General features: G+C 38.3%; 1 protein-coding gene across 8 annotated transcripts in view; it reads right to left on the bottom strand.

Moving 5' to 3' along the window:
* Positions 1-1,174: 1,174 nt before the first annotated feature.
* The window catches only part of NEK10 (NIMA related kinase 10), a 325,496-nt gene continuing 307,449 nt past the window's right edge, over positions 1,175-19,221 (bottom strand). For all 8 annotated transcript variants that reach the window (XM_082346463.1, XM_082346466.1, XM_082346468.1 and 5 more), the window contains 3 exons: positions 17,908-17,960; positions 17,771-17,826; positions 1,175-13,822 (listed from right to left, as the gene is read on the bottom strand). In XM_082346463.1, coding sequence (XP_082202589.1) covers positions 13,774-13,822; positions 17,771-17,826; positions 17,908-17,960 — 158 coding nt within the window. In that variant the 3' untranslated portion in view covers positions 1,175-13,773. The remainder of the gene's footprint in view (positions 13,823-17,770; positions 17,827-17,907; positions 17,961-19,221) is intronic.

Raw genomic sequence — 19,221 nt, 5'->3', positions numbered from 1 at the left:
GAAGAAATCATAGCATGTGTATATGTGAGAATCCAGAAGAAAAGAAAAAAAACTAATGATGGAAAGGAGAGGAAAGACAGTTCCCTGGAGCAGTGTCTCTGACTATGTGGGAAGAAATGCATCTAGTGGACAAGGAAGGGACTGGTTTTAAGACAAGGATGGTTTAACCCTGGGAGTAAGAGTGAAGGTTGTGTGATAGGCACTGAGGCAAGAGTTGGGTAGATATGATAGAGAGAGTAAGTGAAAGTGCTTCCAGTTGCTTGTGCAAGAGTAATCAGAGTCATCAGTAAGAGTGAATATGGAAGAGGAGGTAATGAAAATTCGAAAGAGTGGAAAAAAATGATAGAGTGAAATAAGTAAAATTACTTACAGGAGGTTGTGAGAGTAAAGAGCCTAGAACCATACAGTGGTACTGCTAAGTGGCACCAATTTGAGCTTCATGAGACCAGCTGACAGGATTGTATGTTTTTCTCTGACCAGGTCTAGGGTTATTGGTTGGAAATGTGGTGGGGGTCGGGGTGACAGGTTGATGTAATCATGATAGGGGTTTACCAGGTGATAAAGTTGATCATGAATAAAAGGAAGTAATTTCAATGATGATCCATAGAATCTATGCTGGATAGGAGGGAAAATAAAGCTATGAGCAATGTAAGGGATGGTGAAAATGTGGCAGAATCAATTCACTGTAGGACAAGTGAGGTCAAATAAATGTTGAAAGTGGGGTGTGTTTTACACTATCCCAAAATTCAATGGCTTAAAACAACAATAATTATTCTCACTCTTTTGGCTACAGTTCCACTGGGGATTGACTAATCTAGGCTGGGATTCCCTGGGCCTGCCTCCAAGCTACAAACTGAGATTCGTTTCATGTATCACTCATCCCCCCTTTGAACCAGGAGGGCATGTTTTTTTTTTCATGGAAATGGCAAAAATGCATGTTATGCCCCACCACACAAGGACATACCAATAACTGCTGCAACGTGTGCTATTAATATCTATAGTGCATCACATGATAGAGCTGATATCAGTGAGGTGAGAGAGCCACAGCAAAGGACTCAACCCAGTAATCTATCACATCCCATCAAGTTGGGAGTCTTTGGGAGTTAACACATTGTTTTTGCATACACTTCATTTGCTCTTAGGATGAGTGTGTGTTTTATTTTTAATTTTATTGGGGGTATAGTTGATTTACAATGTTGTGTTTGTTTTAGGGGTTACAGCAAAGTGATTCAGTTATACGTATACATATATCCATTCTTTTTCGGATTCTTTTCCATATAGGTTATTACAGAATATTGAGTAGAGTTCCCTGTGCTATACAGTAGGTCCTTGTTGGTTATCTATTTTATATACAGTAAGTCCCCTACATAAGAACGAGTTCTGTTCTCAGAGTGTGTTCATAAGTCCAATTTATTTGTAAGTCCAACAAAGTTAACCTAGGTACCCAACTAACACAACTGGCTATATAGCAGTGTACTGTAATAGGTTTATAATACTTTTTACATAAATAATACATAAAAAACAAACACACAAAAGAAGAAAAAATTTAATCCTACAATACAGTACCTTGAGAAGTACAGTAGTACAGTACAACAGCTGGCATACAGGGTCTGGCATCAAGTGAACAGGCAAGAAGAGTTACTGACTGGAGGAGGGAGAGGAGGTGGGAGATGGTAGAGCTGAAGGATCATCAGCAATAGAGATGGAGGGCAAGCTGCAATTTCACTCATGCCTGACGTTGATGGAACGCACGTTTGCATCTTTGAAAGTTCACAGCTTGAAAGTTCGTATGTAGGGGACTTACTGTATGGTAGTGTGCGTATGTTAATCCCCAAATCCTGATTTATCCCTCCCCACTATGCTTCCCGTTTGGTAACCATAAGTTTGTTTTTGAAATCAGTGAGTCTGTTTCTGTTTTGTAAATAAGTTCATTTGTATCATTTTTTAAAATTAGATTCCACATATGAGTGATATCATATGACATTTGTCTTTCTCTGTCTGACTAACTTCACTTAGTAGAATCATCTCTAGGTCGATCCATGTTGCTGCCAATGGCATTATTTCACTCTTCTTTATGGCTAATAGTCCATTGTATATATACACCACTTGTTCTTTATCCATTCCTCTGTTGATGGACATTTATGTTGCTTCCATGTCTTGGATATTGTAAACAGTGCTGCAATGAACATTGGGGTGCATGTATATTTTGGAATTATGGTTTTCTCTGGATATATGCCCAGGAGTGGGATTGCTGGATCATATGGTAGTTCTGTCTTTAGTTTTTTAAGGAACCTCCATACTGTTCTCTGTAGTGGCTGTACCAATTTACATTCCCACCAACAGTGTAGGAGGGTTCCCTTTTCTCCACATCCTCTCCAGCATTTATTGTTTGTAGACAATAAATGGTCAGATGATGGCCATTCTGAACAGTGTGAGGTGATACGTCATTGTAGTTTTGATTTGCATTGTTGTAGACAGCATAAAGCTTGGTGTTCCCTCAATTGACCCATGGAAACGTTAACCAATAGGTAAAGGACTAGGAAGCTTCTGTCCACTTTCACAGAAGAGTGGTGTGTGTGTGTGTGGGGGGGGTGCTGTGCTGGGAGGAGGGCAAGTGTAGGGAGTCTACTCCCTACCTCTCCTACTGATTGCTTTAAGAGCATGGCCACAAGTGAGTGATTTTCCTCCTCACATAGGCGCCCAGGGAACAAGCAGATTTTGAACAACAAGTATTTCACTACCGCTCCCTGCCTTTCTGCACCACTGACTTTGCAATACACTTTCCAAACTGGAGCACCTGTTGTCAAAACGTTAATGGTGTTACTGATGATTAGGCCCAACCAGGCAGGTGACACAGGAACAAAAGGGAACATGATAATCTCTGAAGGTTGTCATAGAAAAGTTTCCAATGTTCTTAATGTGTAACTTACCAGAGATTTTGTAACTGAGCAGGACCCTGTGGGGACTTCCTGGGGCAGACTGCTCACCTGTATCCTCTGCTTTAGCTCCTCTCTGAAGTACCTAGACCATAGTATCTGATGCACATTTCCTGAGTTGTCTTACAGATGTGAAAACCCCCACCAAATGGAAAATGTTAATTACTTGATGACCATGAGCACATAGCCCCCAGACCTACTGGAGCCTATGGATTGATAATGTTAACACTCGTGACAATGTTAATGCCCTGTTACCTCACCATCAACCAATCAGAGAATTGTGCACAAGCTGATCACACACACTATGACCCCTCTCCTTCACCTGGCCTTTAAAAATGCTTTGCTGAAACCCATTGGGGAGTTTGGACTTTTTGAGCACTAGCTACCTGGACTCCTTGCTTGGCACACTGCAATAAATGCTGCACTTTCCTGGTGTCAATAGATTGGTGAGCGGACTTAAGTTTGATTCCATAACAATGCTGGTAAGCATTTTGCCAACTAAAAATTGGCACTTGCCGTCTATGCCATCTACGTCTACAAGGATCAAATAATGAGCTGCTGCAGCTGCTGACCTTCAACACCCCCTGAAAGGAGTTTAGGGTAGAGATCAGGAAGGAGGCACTCTGTGCTCTGGGAAAAACTAGCAGAACAGGTCTTCTGATAGTTAGATAGTTTTAGGAGAAGATTTTATGAGCCTAATTCTTGCATCTTCTCATATCTAGTAAAGCACTAAAATCCTTCCGGTGATGTCTGCTCCTCATGACTAGCAGTGACCTTCACGAGACTAGCAGAAACTTTCTGCATAAATATGTGCTTGATGGCATGTACCCCACCCCTTTCAGCAAAATCACATGTATACTGACCTTCCCCCCTACTGCTTTGGAGCAGTTTCTGAGCGCTATCTGAAATGCTGTCTCCGGACTATAGTCCTCATTTTGCCCCAAGTAAAGGTTAATTCACAACTCTCACATTGTGCTTTTTTTTTTCAGTTGACAATTTGAAGAGATTTAGTAGTCATTTGTTAGGTATTTCATGCTAAAATTATATATCTGTCATGAGAATTCATTTTTTGGAAAGGCAGAAGATAAGATCATCTAAAAGGTTCACAGTAGGATTAATAAGCATAATTCAAAAGCATTTTAAGAATAAATTAGCAAAGTAATGTTCATTACTTTGGTTGAGGTTGTTTGAAAGAAACAAATACTCTCAAAGGAAAACTAGTGAGGACGTGGGAGAAAAGCAGCCCATGTCTCTTACAGACCAAATGAGAATCAGCAGACTCTATCTGTTCTAGACAGCAGGGAGGTCTCCCCGAGGTGGAGGTTATTCTGTTTGTGTGGTGAATGAAGGCAGGGGAAGACAATTTCCTCCCTAAGGGTTCTCCCTGCTTGCTGCAACTTCCTCTCCTGTTCTTGGAATTCTGACCTGACTTTATCTAAAGTATAACAATAAATCACAAAGAGAGGCAGCTGGTTACCCAGGGGCAGGAAAGAATGTCTCCAAATTACTTTAGGAGGCTAGGGAGGTGCTGTGGACTGTTAGTTTATCCTTTCCTTTTGCTGCTGATTTCTGTTATCCCACCGACAGCTACAGGAGGCAGGGAGTGTGGTCCCAACCATCAGATCATTATGCCCAGTTTAATTCCTGCTTAATGGGGATGCTGTACCAGGACACCCCACAGTGACATCAATCAATGAATCATTTCCTTGGGCATGTGTACCATTAAGTGATTGTCAATCCACATTCTTTGTCACAAAAAATTTAAGCTAATATTAATTTGGCCTTTTATATTCTGCCAGTGCCTTATGGGGGCTTTCCCAGAAGCATGTCCTGAGATGTGGGACACATTCATCAGGAGGTGTCACCAGGGAAACTGTGAGAGGAGAGGTGAGACAGGAGCAGGACGGGAGGCAGACACAGTGCTGTGGAGGGTGGCTTTGACTCGATGCTGCAGGGAACTGTGAAAGAGTGAAGAGCACCCTCAGAGCTGTCTCAGTCAGAGGTGAGGGTGCTGGAGGATTTGCTTCCCTGTACCAGGTGTTACCATTGCCAGCAGGAAAAATGGGTTCCAGCAAGTTCCCTAAGGACAGTTCCTCACACATGCAGGCTGTCGGGAGAGAAAGTGCATCAGGAGGCCACACACACAGAAATAGTCCGAGGGTCCTGGGTCTGTGGGGTCTGGGTGGAGTCTGGCTGATACTGTACTGAGTGGCTTACTCCTACTGTAGTGCTCAGCTCTTGCATCAAGCCTAGATTCTGTAACCTTTTAAAGTGGAATCTACTATTATCTCCATTATACAGATGTGGAAGCTAAACCTTAGAAATGTTAAGTCCTTGGTCTGAGGTCATCCAAGTGGAAAATCATGGAGCTGGCATTCAAACCCAAGTCTATGTGAGCCAAGGGCCCAAATCCTTAATCAACTTTACTTCTTGTTCCATGTGCATATAAATTTAGACTTTAATTTGTTTCTTGATTCTTGAGCAATTCACAATATTTATACCTATATGTTCATTAGGAAAATTGCAACAAATTTTCTGAGTTATATAAACAACATTTTGCACATACCAAAAATGGTTAAAATGTCTGTATGGCTCAAGAGACAAAAACAGTGTATGTACACAATTAATTCATGACATTTAGTCTTTATAGTATGACAGCAAATTAAATTGGTCTTATCAGGGCAGTTTCATATAAAGAGTGAAATGAATATAAAATTATATACACTTACTCTTGAGAAGAGAGGAAGAATCTTTAACTTTGGGAGACATTTTCCTCTATTCATTGCTTATGAGGTACTTTTTTAAGATTGCAACTTGTAGCTATATAGAGCTATATTCTATAATTCCCTTATTTAATTCCTGTTCTCGTCCATAAAAACATAATTACCGAGAACAATAAATTTGTTCCCACTTGATAAAGGATTAAATCAAGCACACTGCATCAAGGTAGAAGTATGTGGGGGATGTTAACTGCGATGCTACTGAAAGCCCCTCTGGCTTCTGGAAGAAGTAGAATTTCCACTCCTGCTTCTCATGTCAGTGACTGAGGTTGGTTTGTCTATTTTCTGGATTAGATCTGTTTTTCAAATAGCCTGTTGAAGGCATCTAACTGAATCTTGGGACAGGGACTGGAAATGTTCTAGAATTCAGGTCCTGTAGTCTGAGGTCATTTTCATGAGACTACCTCACACAATTCTTCCTTCTCCAGGTATTTTAATATTGTGATGTTTCATATTTCATGACCCCAGTTTTTCAGGTCTACCTGTATCTGTGGCTTTGGTATTTCTCTCTGTGACAGACATCCTAAGGTGACCCCAATCATTCATTCTATTGTATAATCCCCTACCCTTGTGTGTAGGCTACACCTGTGAATTGCTTATAACAACTAGAATATGGAAAAGGTGATGGACTGTCACTGCCTTGACTTGATTATATTATAAAACTGTCTTAATGAGAGAGAGAGAGTTACAGACAGACAGAGAGAGGGAGACTGACTTTCCTACTGGCCTTGAAGAAGCAAGCTGCCTTGATGTGAACTGTCTTGTCTATAGAAAGGGCCACCAGGCAGAGGACTACAGGCAGCATTCAATTACTGAGACCTTGTCCTACAAATACAAGGAACTCAAGTCTGTCAAAAATCACATGAGCTTGGAAGAGGATCCCAAGGCTCTGATGAGACCCCAGCCCCTGGCCCACACTTTGATTCCAGGCTATGAGAGAATTCACTTAAGGTGTGCTCAAATTTCTGACCTCCAGAAATTGTGAGAGAAAAAAAAAGTGTGTAGTTTCCAACTGTTAAGTGTATAGCAATTTGTCATACAGCAATAAAAACCTGATACACCTGCCCACACTAAAGTTGGGTTTGAACGTGTGATCTGATTTAGCCAGTGGAATGGGGAAAACCTGATGTAAGCAGAGGCTTGACAAAGGAGTCTTGCATTTCTACATTCTTTAACTCTTGCTACCAGCACAAAAACAATACATCTGCTAGGTTACTGGAGGGATGTGAGGGACACATGGAGGAGAGCTGCCCTGTCCTCTTTGGGTCCATCCTAGACCAGCCAGACCCTGACAACCAGCCAGTTGATCATAGACACATGAGGGAGCCCTGCTCAGATCAGCAGAACATCACCCAGCTGACCCACTGACTAGAGAATAAATTCTTGTCAGTTTAAGTCACTAAGTTTAAGGCGCCTGATTGTAACATTTGTAACAACAGATAATTGCTATGCATTCCATTGCTTCAGGACATATTTGAGCTTGGACACATACGTGATTGCCTGCTTGGAACTTTTTTTAAAAAAATCAAAACACTTAAAAGCATAAAAGCAGAGACTGAGGGAGCTGCTGAGAGAAAAATATGACCACTTGTTATAAACTCTTGACAGAAGAGAAATTCTTTTCCAATAAGGTTGAAAATACATTTTAAATTTTCTTTAGCATTTTACAGAGTTTATTTAAGTGATAGCAAAGATAAAAGCTGCTTGTATCTTTTACATACAGCTTTTACAGAACCATCCCATTTTTCTTCTCTTCCAAAGCCTCCAATCTCACCTTGGAGCCTCGGTGCTCACACAGGAGGACAGAGTCCCCTGCAGAGCAGCCCACTGTCCCTCCATGTCACAGATCTTCATAGAGCCACAAGCATCCTCTTTCCCTGCAGGAAACCTGGTGACAGCCTGTTCCTCTGGCAGGAATGGTGAGAGGGTGTGTGGAGACAGGAGAGAGGTCTCGGGATGGGGCTGGCAAGAAAAAGATGCTCTTTTTGAGGCTCAGAGCAAACTTGAAGTACTCTCCCATTCTGTGGGCACAGGCCTTCGTCTCAGACCCAGAGCTGTCCAGAAACTAGAAGCTCTGTGCAACGTGAGATTAGGGGTTGCACTTCTTTTTGATCCTCACAAACTCACCAATGGGAACAAGAGAATACAGGAAGCATTATAACTCAGTTTTGATCCACTAAATGTCAATAGACAAAATGCACTCAAAAGATTTTTCTTTTAAGTGATTTTCTTGATACTAAATTTTTTTAAAATAATTTTTATCCATTCAAACTTACAACCATTCAAAAGATCTGAAATAGGGGTAAGTCTAACAAAGCATGCATCTTGAAAATACACAAATCTGATGAAAGAAATCAAAGGAAATCTCAATAAACAAAGAGACATACTGAATTCATGAATTAGAAAACTACGTGGTAAAGATGTGAATTCCTAAAAATAGTACAAGGTTACAATTCCTATCAAAATCTCAGCAACAATTTTTGTAGGTAATTTTGTAAGCTTTTAAGTGATTTTTGTTTTCCATTTTAGAAGAGTAAAAAATGGAATCTTTCCACAACCTCTTTATCAACTGGTTTACTTGCAAACAACTGAAGTACCTTGAAGTATTTCTTTTCTAATTTAGCTAAGTATAACCACATGCAAGTCTGCTTGCATTTATCTATTTAAGTTCCATATAGATTTCTTGTAATATTCTTGCACTGTCAGATGAAATGGGCCTGAGACCATGGATGAAAGATGGGGAAGAAAACATGGTCCCCAGGGGAGAACCATGTTCACTTACTGGCAGATAAAGCTGTTTCTTTAGAATGCTTCACAGGGACCCTCTCCTAAGGACAAGTTACTTGGGGCCGTCTGCTACTACTCTGGGTGGTCAACTTACCTGAGACAGTGCTGAGGTAACAGTCCAATGCACACTGGGGAAAGGTGTGATCAGCTGCCTCCAGAAGACCCTGCAGCAGGAATCATTCAAGTCCTGGAGCTCCCTGGCCCCTTGCCACCTGCTCACCACCTGGTGACCAGCCTGCTGGGTGATGCCAGGCACTGGGGAACCACTGGCCTTCTACCTGCCCTCTGACTTCTCAAAGCAGTTTTTATCTGGGGATCATCTCACCTTCTTGAAAGGTTCACCTTTCCTCTTTGGCAAGTTGGGATTTCACTTCTGAGTACTTGCATTTATTCACTTCTCTCAGTGTTAATGTTGGGCTCATCCAAATAGTTCATCTATTCCTTCTGGACAGGAGGTATCCCTGAACCCGCTGCATTTCTTTCAAAATTCGTGAGGTAAACACAGAGGACATGGAGGGCAAGGAAAGCTAAAATGTAATGCCATTTATAAGACTTGTAATTCTTTTTCAGAACCCTGACTCAACTGGTGCTTGAAATGTAGAACTAAATCATGGGTTAAGAATATTTTATGAGATCCTTTCAGTCTGGCTTAAAGGTGCTAAGGCCTTAAAACATTTGTTCCTCTTGGTTTGTTATTTCTAGTCCAAACCTCTTTCTACTTGTTTTTTTTGGAAACAGTTCATCACATTTGCAAAAACTTCAGCTAATTTTTCATTTGTGAGTTCCCCAGGTCAATTCCAAGCACCTATTCAGACTTGTTGATTACCTATCAAAATGACAGTAACTTTCTATAAAGACAAAACTTCCATCTTTGTTTAGGAGAAACAAGATAGGCTACTTCGACATGTTAATATTTAAAGAATCACATATTTGCTGTAATACAATTTTGCTACCTCTAAGTGCAGTTCCTGGGTACAGTGCAAAGTTTCATACTACAGAATGATAAAAAGGAAGCTTGTCACATTTAGAGGAATAATGTTCAGTTTTCAATTGAGAATAGAGTTCATTTACTTTTAACATAAAGCAATAAACTGTATTTAAAAACTTTTATATTACTAGTTAATTGCTATATATGTGTAGTAAAAGAAATCTAGCATATCTCACATACCATGAATGCTGCTATGATTTTAGGACATGTGATCTTCATTTTTAAAAACAACTATCACCCATAGTCCCAGAGAGCATGAAAATTTGCAATATCCATCAGTCACCCTGTCAAAGTCATAAAATCTTTCCTGTCCCTTTTTCAAATTTCAAAACATCACAGCAGGATTGTAATCAACCATACAGTAATATTTATAATATACAATTTAACTGTAATGACACACATAAGAATTTCTTTATCACAAAGTTGTTTCCCTGAGACCTTTGTGTCTTCCTATCAGTATGGAAAACAGCATTCAAGGGTTGAGCACACTGATAGCAGCACATTTCAATTGGAAAAATAACCTATCCGAAACTATGTAAATTTCCATCAAAGGATACAATCTGAAAGATACCATAAAGGTATATGTAAAATAACTTGTTATCCCATTTAGTTGTCAAACATGAAGAATTTCATGTTTGGATGGAATTTCATCCAAAGAGTCCAGGTTGACACACAAAAGCATTGAGGTTCCCTTGCTTAGGAGTCCTTCATAGTTGTATCTCTAACGTGCTGAGAAGCTGTGTCAATTCTGATGCCCGTGCATTGTCTCTCCAGTTGATTTATGTACTTGTGAATATACACCATAAACAAAGTAAAGGGAAAAACAATAAAAGTAGTTTTAAAAAGTTTTTCCTGCCTTCAGACAGAAGCTGAAGCCATTTCTAAAGGAATCCAGCATATTTGATGTACATGGCTCCTCACCATTCCCAACAAAAGAGAGAAGTAGCAATAAATATATTTTTCAATTCAGCATATCAAAAAGAAGGATGTGGATTCTATACATATTAATACTGATGGAATTCACTAAGCAATATTGTCACCTTCACACATCTTAAATACAAATGCTGATTAATTGATGATATTGCTGGGATTGCACATAATCAACAAGTCCTATGTTAGTTTTTGAACATCAAAATTCATAGTATTTAATAAGTCATAGATGGTATCTCTAGGAAGACCTTAACTCCAATTCAGTTCCATCATTTGGGTAAATTTCATAACAATGTCTCTTAATTAAGTTCTGCTTTAGAATGCCAAAATAGACATACACATACCACCCAGAACCACACAGATGTTCATACAAAACTCAGTAGTGTTTGTTTTCCCAGAAAGTTTCTGAAATGCAACTATGAGCTCAGGGTCTAGTGTACATGTCACTATTCTCTGAAGATCTCTAATTAAATATCACACGTCTGGAAGAAGACAAAGTTAACAAACAGTAAGCACATGTGCCTGCTGCAGTCACTTCCCTGAAAATGAAATATTCTGCTTTTAAAAAGGAAATGACAATTTCAAGTACACATATTCAGATAAAGCTTTTTTTTAAACAATATTTTTTTAATTTAATTTTTAATTTTTTAAATTTATTTTTTAAAATTTTGGCTGCATTGGGTCTTCATTGCTGCACGTGGGCTTTCTCTAGTTGTGGTGAGCAGAGGCTCCTCTTCATTGTGATGCGCGGGCGTCTCATTGCAGTGGCTTCTCTTGTTGCGGAGCACGGGCTTTAGGAGCGCAGGCTCAGTAGTTGTGGCACATGGGCTTAGTTGCTCTGCGGCATGTGGGATCTTCCTGGACCAGGGATCGAACCCGTGCCCCTGCATTGGCAGGAGGATTCTTAACCACTGCACCACCAGGGAAGTGAAAACAAAATCAACAAGTATTTTGTGTATCAAAAATGATCTGAGAAGACTGATCCATATTCTGTCCCATACAAATATTCAGCGACTTAGAATTAGATGAACTCACAGGGATTTCATTGCACAACAAAGAATTTAAAAATTATACAAAAGAAAGAGAAAAAATTGAAATGCAATCAGGAAAAGATTGAGGCCTATTAAGTTCAAGTAACAACTTCTTTGCACTAGAAGACACTTTAGATAGTCAAAACAAAATGATCATTGTTTTACTGTGAGGGGAAGGGGTTCCTTGTTAACCTGCTTGCTGGGATGTGACCCCCTGCACAAAATGCTTCCCTTACCAGTGCCTAACCTTCCCTTAAAGTCTTGGTCTTGCACTGGGAGAATGCTGATTCAGTGACTGTGGTAGTTTAAGAATATATCATTTTGGCAAAAGAATGCATCTATCAGCTTAGAGTTGATGGGCCTAAAGCTGCTGTTGAAAAAGACATTCGTTTGCTTATTTTTGTTAATTCTTACTAACTTCTAGCATAATACATGCCATTTGTATGGTCTAGAAGAGTTAATTGGAAACATTTTGCTCCCTTTCTGGTCAATAAGGTATGCATTTAAAATTTTATGCATTTAAAAACACCTTCAAATAAGCAATTTCTCTTTTCTTACCAAGGTGTGACCTCTGAATACTATGCTTTTCTACACCATTTGAGAAGAACTTTATGGTTCAAACTTTCACCCTATAGCTTGGTTTGTTTCTAAGTACTGGCTTCTATCACAATGAAAATTTGTGCCCCTCTAGGTCTGTGCCTCCTGTACAATAAAGACATATGCCCATTCCATACATGAAAAGAGATAAAATATAATCGTGCAGGTTCAAGTTAAGCTGGAATAGAAATAGAATTTTTCGTGGTTTAAATCAACAATATCATAGCCTTTTGACTTCACGTGTAAATTTCACATGTGGATGAATTTGGTTGAAAGCTAAAATTGAAAAATTTCATTGCTGTATTCTCATCTATTACTTTAAATTACAGTGTGTAATGTGTGCTTGTAATTATTAATTTGGCTTAAAGACAAGGATTCACTGGTAATTTTCAAAGGCATGGGTTAAAGAGAATAGGATATAACTTAAGTACTAAACATACTAATTGTAAAAATAGTATGGATTCACATTAAGAGATTTTTCCATACTATAGAAAAGATTATTGTGTTTCAACCACTGTACTAAATTTTATTTGATCATACTAAAAATATATCAATGTAAATAAGATAGAACTTAGTGAGAAGTAAATAAAAAGCATAATTTCAGCTTTCAGATTACTAATTATATAGATTTAAAATCTTCTTTAAGTAGTTAGAAGTGCAGTCTGATTTGGCAATAATTTCTTGACATTATACCAGTTATAAGAAGCCAGTTGAAGAGATTTTAGCCCAATAAGAATCTAGAGAATTTTCACCATAAATTATCCCCACACAGGAATGGGACACTGTTTTGGTGTTCTGAGTTCTCTTTTCTAGAGACGTTTCAATGAATAAAGAAGACATTTATATTTTATTATATAACTTATTTTCATTTCAAATTCTCAAATAATAAAAATTTAAAAGCAATGTTGGTAATTTCAGTTAGGAGGGACTTAGAATATGGAATATTGCATCTCTTTCATAGACTCTATGACTCTTCAAAGTGCCCTAAAAACACTATGAGTTTGATTAGCAGCAAAGCATTAGCCTAATCAAAACCTCCCTCCTCCCCCTATGCATATATACATATACACAAACTATACATCAGTACATTCTTAGCTTAAATCTGACAATTTGACAGTTATTCCCAGAGGCTGTGCAAGGTTACAAATACTGTTCAAGACCACTAGTACCCAACTGGTTAAGAGAAAACCAATTCTTTCATTAAAACAAACAAATAAAACTACAAAATAATTCGATCACATATTCTGAATTTCTTTTAAAATTAAAAAAATTGAGGGATACAGTGAATCACCCAATATATTACTGTTCTGAGTTCTATAATTTTCTTTATCTAAAACTATCTTTTATACATAGAAGGCTAGATGCCTTTAAACATAGTTTCAGCAATTCTAAGTAGATTCCTTTGAAAAATATGACAAGTGTTTTTTTTTAACTTGGAGGAAAGTTCTGCAAGGAGTGGGTTTTCTTCTCACAGATGAATTTTGCAGCATTTTCTCCCAGGAGCACACTGGGAGCCCTGTCATCCTGTATACATGTGTCCCAAGGATGAAGCCGCTTAGCACCGGACCTCCAGAAAGAGGTCCTGCAGGCACCATGGCATGTTGGTCTTTTCTCTTCCACACTCTTTTAGCAGCACCCAATCTTTGGGCATCTTGCCAGTAGTGGTTGAAGTCCAGAACTTGATCTTCACTGGGAAAACCAAGTCCATTCAAAATGCAGCACTTTCATCTTTTGGTTGGGTGATTCTTGGTCCCCCATGGATAGGAGTGATACCTAGAAGATTCAGAAGTGGAAGGAGTTCTCTACAGTCTCACATATTTTACTTCACATATTCAATTTCAAAAGCAGTAGCTCAGGTATATAAATAAATAAATCACAATGAATAAAAAGGTGATTCTAAACATAATGGAATGGGGAGATTTTTAGAAAGTTGCCTTTTGCTGAAGTTCAGTGTTAACATTTTCTTTCTAAAATTATAAACTTAATAGGAACTAATAACCCTACAGTGGAAAAATTAATACCCATCCAAAGTAACCTGTACATTAAATGCCTATTTTAAAGCAATGCAAGTTGATTCAATGTAGATTTGTTTTCTCTCAACACATATTTCATTGTTACAAAGTAAAATATTAATATGTGTCCCTAAGTATATAAGAATGGTATGCTGGTCATCTATTCACTCACAAAACTCAACAGTTTTACTCTCATTACAACAATGATAAAATGAAGACACCCCAGGCTGTATCCTTCTGGTAAGGAAGCGAAATATTAATGTGTGCAAAATAGAGGTAATCATACATCCCTGCAAATGACCACAAATAGAGCCCACCTGGGGCTGGCCCAGTTTGTTTTGACCTTGTTTCATTTTCCTTGCATTCTCAACTCAGTCCTACTTCCCCTTCCCAAATCCCTCATTTGGGTTAGGGCTCCTTGCTGCTGTTTCTATTTCTGTTACCAATTTCTTTAACTAATGTAGCATGTTGTGCCTGAGACATTCTTCCTACCAACTGCCCAAGCAGTCTCACCATTACTTAAACAGTTCTAGGTATCTTCCCCAAAGAGAGCTAATAGCTAGATAATGGCCTTGTCCTGAGACTTTCCATTTGAGAATGGCATCTCTCTATCCCTAACTAAACATAAACCCTATGATCTAAGCTGAAATGTGCCATATCTTGGCTTAATGCTTTAGCTCCTGTCTGGATGCATTGTAGATGTGTGTATAGGTTTGAACTGACAGCCTTAATTTGTAAGCTTGAGTAATACAGGACTTATGTATGTAATTCCTTTTGCATGGTTATTAATCAAGATCATTTAATAATATTTTGCAGTGATGGCTATGATGACAATTAAAATGATGATGATGATTATGAGAACAATAGCAGATCTGACTAGATACTGGTGGAGGAGTTAAAACAATGTTTCTTATTTCAAACCACATTGCTAGGGAAGGTTTTCTCAACTTGTGTTCCAAGTAAAAGATGAAAAATCACTGGGTAAACAAGGTCAACAGACTTCTTTCCTAAAGTATATCTCAAAGTTTTCAATATAGTCACGTCTGTCAACATGCTTCAAAAATGGAAAAATGTACATTCAGGGTTTTCCAAATATATTTGGTCATGGAATTTTATTTTTCATATAACATCTATTATCATCTTTGATAATATTGGCTATTTACAAAACCTATTTGGGAAAATACACTCTACTGATTCTAAGTACTGATTCTAATTACCTCTACACATCCTGCGATATTTAGCATCCTCTATCCTTTGAGTATGGAAAAATCATGACTGTCACAGCTGATCTGATTCATATTTGGAATTATGTGCACTTTCAGTTTGTGAAGTATTAGGTGCTTCTATGTGGAGCCTGACTTATTTCTTGGAAACTAATTGGGAACATCGGTAAACAAGTAATGGTTTTAAGCACAACCAAGGGTTATTTCTACTGGTAAACCGTGAAAACTATCTCCCCCAGTTATATATTCTATCACTGCTATTAGGAACTGAAAAGGGAGTATCATGGTTACATGGATTTTTAAATGGATGATTCATTTTAATTTGGAACATTTTAAGAAAATTTGATGTCATTTCCATCATATATTACTTTAACTTGATCGTTTAAATCATATCTTCATATTATATTCACAATTCTGAATATAACTGTAAATAATTTTTCACCTTTGTCATTAGGCATCTTATTGTCTATTTACCATAAGAAGAAAACCTGCAATTTACTTTAATACAGGAATATGTCTTTGAAAGTAGAAGTAATGTTTGATTTTTTAAAAACTTAATAATTGGAGAATTGAAAAGGATAACCATAAATTTCAAAATAAGACTGGAATTACTATTTCTAAAAAAGGAAAAATAAGAGCTCTTATAAGATTTTCCCTAAGTTCCTTACACCCCTGGTTTTTCATTATATTTAGCTGATTTTCTGCAAAAATTTGAAGATATCCATTGCCCATGATCCTGGGTCTCTGAGAAAATGTGATTTAAAAAATGATAAGCATGACTTTTGCCCCACTACAAGCCAACGGCACTTGAAATAATAAGTTGCCAAGAGTCAAGAACAGAGACATTCATACTATCCATGGAAGGCTGGATGTACTCAGATCAGGAGGAAAAATGAAAATTCAAAATCCCTCCAGGGATGGGGGGAGAAGAGTGATTATGGAGATCGTGATTTCTATTAACAATATACCTTTGGAAAGTGAGAATTACTCATCATTTCTCTGCAGTTACAAATCACAACAGGACTAAATGTACAAAGGTAGTATTTTGGAAATATATTGTCAAGCCAAAAGAGCAAGCAGCTGAATAGTCTTATCTGTGATTCATAAGAACAACTAATTGAAACAGGGGGAAAAAAGGCTGGAGACTGAACTAACCTCAAAAAAGATTCTAATTTCCATATAATGACCTTAATAGAATGTTCTTGAGACCTCTTTCTCTTTCCATGGCTAACAGTCATCTTTGGGGAAGACTTCTAGAATAATTTAAATAGTGGTCAACAGATAGCTTCATTAGCTAGACAGGAAGGCTATTCCTCCAGGTAGAAAAGGCCACTTAGGGAAAACGAACTCCACAGGACTATGCCTCCTAAAGCAACTTTGGCCATATAGGATGTGTAAGTGGTTACTCATGGTCAATTTGATGCTTCTGTTACGAGTCAGCTCCTTGGAAAACTCAAGAGACAGCTCATGTATAGCAGACACCGTCAGCGCGCCCATATCCCCTCATTCAAAGCACTTCAAAGCATGCTGGCCTGATTCCCTACGGCCAGCACCTGCGTTTCTTTTCCTGAGGATATCTCTGGCCTCTACAATCTGCTTTGTCCACCCTTACAGAAGGCCAGAAACGCCAGGGAACTAACATCCTCTGGGAAAAAAGGTCTCAAACGATGACTAATGGAAATTAGAGATAAATACCATCCCAGCTCCCTCAGTCCATAAGTGGGAGAATTGTTCTCCACTGGCTCTCAGATTTCCATAATGGGATCAAGCTCCAACCACCACAATGGTAACTTACTTGAAAAGGAAACTTTTATTGAATTATTTCTTCAATCCCTTACCAGACTTTCTTGGGATTGCCTCTCAAACTAATTGTACTCAAATCTTTGTGCCCTAAACTGTGCCCAACAGTAAAACTGCAGGAATCCATAACTGAATGAAATTGATAAAATAGAGTATATTTTTAGACCACCAATAATGATTATTTTAGAAGATAACACACAGCCCCAGTAAACTGCAGTTTCTTATTTAGGGTAAGCAAATGGGAACACATAACAACAAATCCCTTTCCCACAAACATATCTTAAATTCACCAGAAGTGATTCTTTGTTTAGTTGCATTTTCTCCCTTGCATTCTATACAAATAATGGTTATATTTTAGTCATGGACATTTGAGTTTACAGCTCTTCCAATATAGGACAAACATGCTTAATTAAAAAAAAATGTAGAAATAATTTTCCATTTCATTATGTAGGAGTAAATTACTACTAAGTGATCACCCTTTCTTTTTCAACCAAGAATACAGCAGCTGCATCCATATAAAAGATGGTCAACATACATTCTACTTACAGTTGTATCAAGTCTAAGCCAAGATATTTTACAAAAGTGTTTAAAATAGAAGGTCGGGGAAAACCTCTGGAATCAAGGATAGAGAAATTAGATCTAATATCCAATGGTCTAAATTGAATTTTCACATTTCTAGATCTCACCTGTTAGAAGTAAAATTGTAATAACCACTTTCCTCTAGGACTTCTTCAATCACAATCTAAAGTTAAAAAAAAATCAGGTTAGTATTGAATTAAAAGCAACAAAATAAAATCATTCAGAGGCACTGCAAAAACCTCACCTGCATCTGTTCATATGTTATCCCCTGCTCCAAATCAAAGCTGGAGGGTAGACCTGAAATAGATAAATTATGAAAAGGCTGACATTTGGTTCATGTTTTCTTAGATTTTATTGGCAATTATGACTCACATGCAGTGAAAAGAGGTCAGTTTCTTAGTGATGAAGATGAGTACTTACAAACACATTCCAAATTATCTTGGCTTTTGGGGTGGCCATCACAAAATAATACACAAGATTTATGGGCATTGCTCATGGTATAAATTGGCCAATTAAATTAGGGGTGTGTGTGTGTGTAAGGATAGGTGAGGAGTGGTCCTAAACACAAACTTCCTGATAGGCAAAGAAAAGATTAAGAAGCTATCCCTAATCCACAAGGCAAAAAGAATAGATATGTGCTAGAAAAAAAACAAATTCTTAGAGGAAGGCAGAAATAGCCAGAGGAGGACAACAAAGGTTTGACCCTGGCTATGGCTGCCAGGAGGGAATAAAATACATTTAAAATCAGAAGACAGTAATTCTTTTGAGGTTTGGTCTGAGTATGATATACCAGCACATTAACCAACCCTAGCACCACCCAAAGCAATGTTGACCAGTTTCCACTCAGGTCAATCAACACTTATCACATGGAGGCCCAGGAGCTCCCCTGCCACTTACTTAGGAGAGAGAAAGGAGAATGGGTTGAAAGTTAAGAGGACGCAAGAGGATGTGAGTCTTGGCAGCTGGTTTTTCAAGTCCAGCTTAAAGGTGTTGCCCAAAGTGCTCCCTGGTTCTGCTGTCTTTGCTTTTGTCCAGCCTGCCATGACTAGGGACACACTTGGTCTGCTCTGGGGAGGGGCATCCAGCTTCTGGAAGAGCCTGTCAACTCCCTCTCAGGCCGCTGAGAGACTTCCACCAGAGCTCGTCACTCAGCAGGGCTGTTGTGGTAAGAAGTCTGGCCTGTGACTGACCTACCTGCCCAGGGGGATGCAAATGACTTTACTTCACTTAGGATGGTAATCTCTAGATCCATCTATGTTGCTGCAAATGGCAAGGTTTTATTCTTTTTTATGGCTAATATTCCTTAGTATATATATATATACCACATCGTACTAAGTGAAGTAAGTCAGAAAGACAAATATTGTATGATATCACTTATCTGTGGAATCTAAAAAATAATACAAATGAACTTATTTACAAAACAGAAACAGACTCACAAACATAGAAAACAAACCTATGGTTACCAAAGGGGAAAGAGGTGGGGGAGGGATAAATTAGGCATATGGGATTAACAGATGCACACTACTATATATAAAATATATAAACAATAATGATTTAC

This window comes from Balaenoptera borealis, assembly GCF_965194805.1.
Source record: "Balaenoptera borealis genome assembly, chromosome: 12".
Taxonomy (NCBI): domain Eukaryota; kingdom Metazoa; phylum Chordata; class Mammalia; order Artiodactyla; family Balaenopteridae; genus Balaenoptera; species Balaenoptera borealis.
The sequence above is the reverse complement of the archived record's forward strand: the minus strand, read 5'-3'. Positions and strand labels throughout refer to the sequence as shown.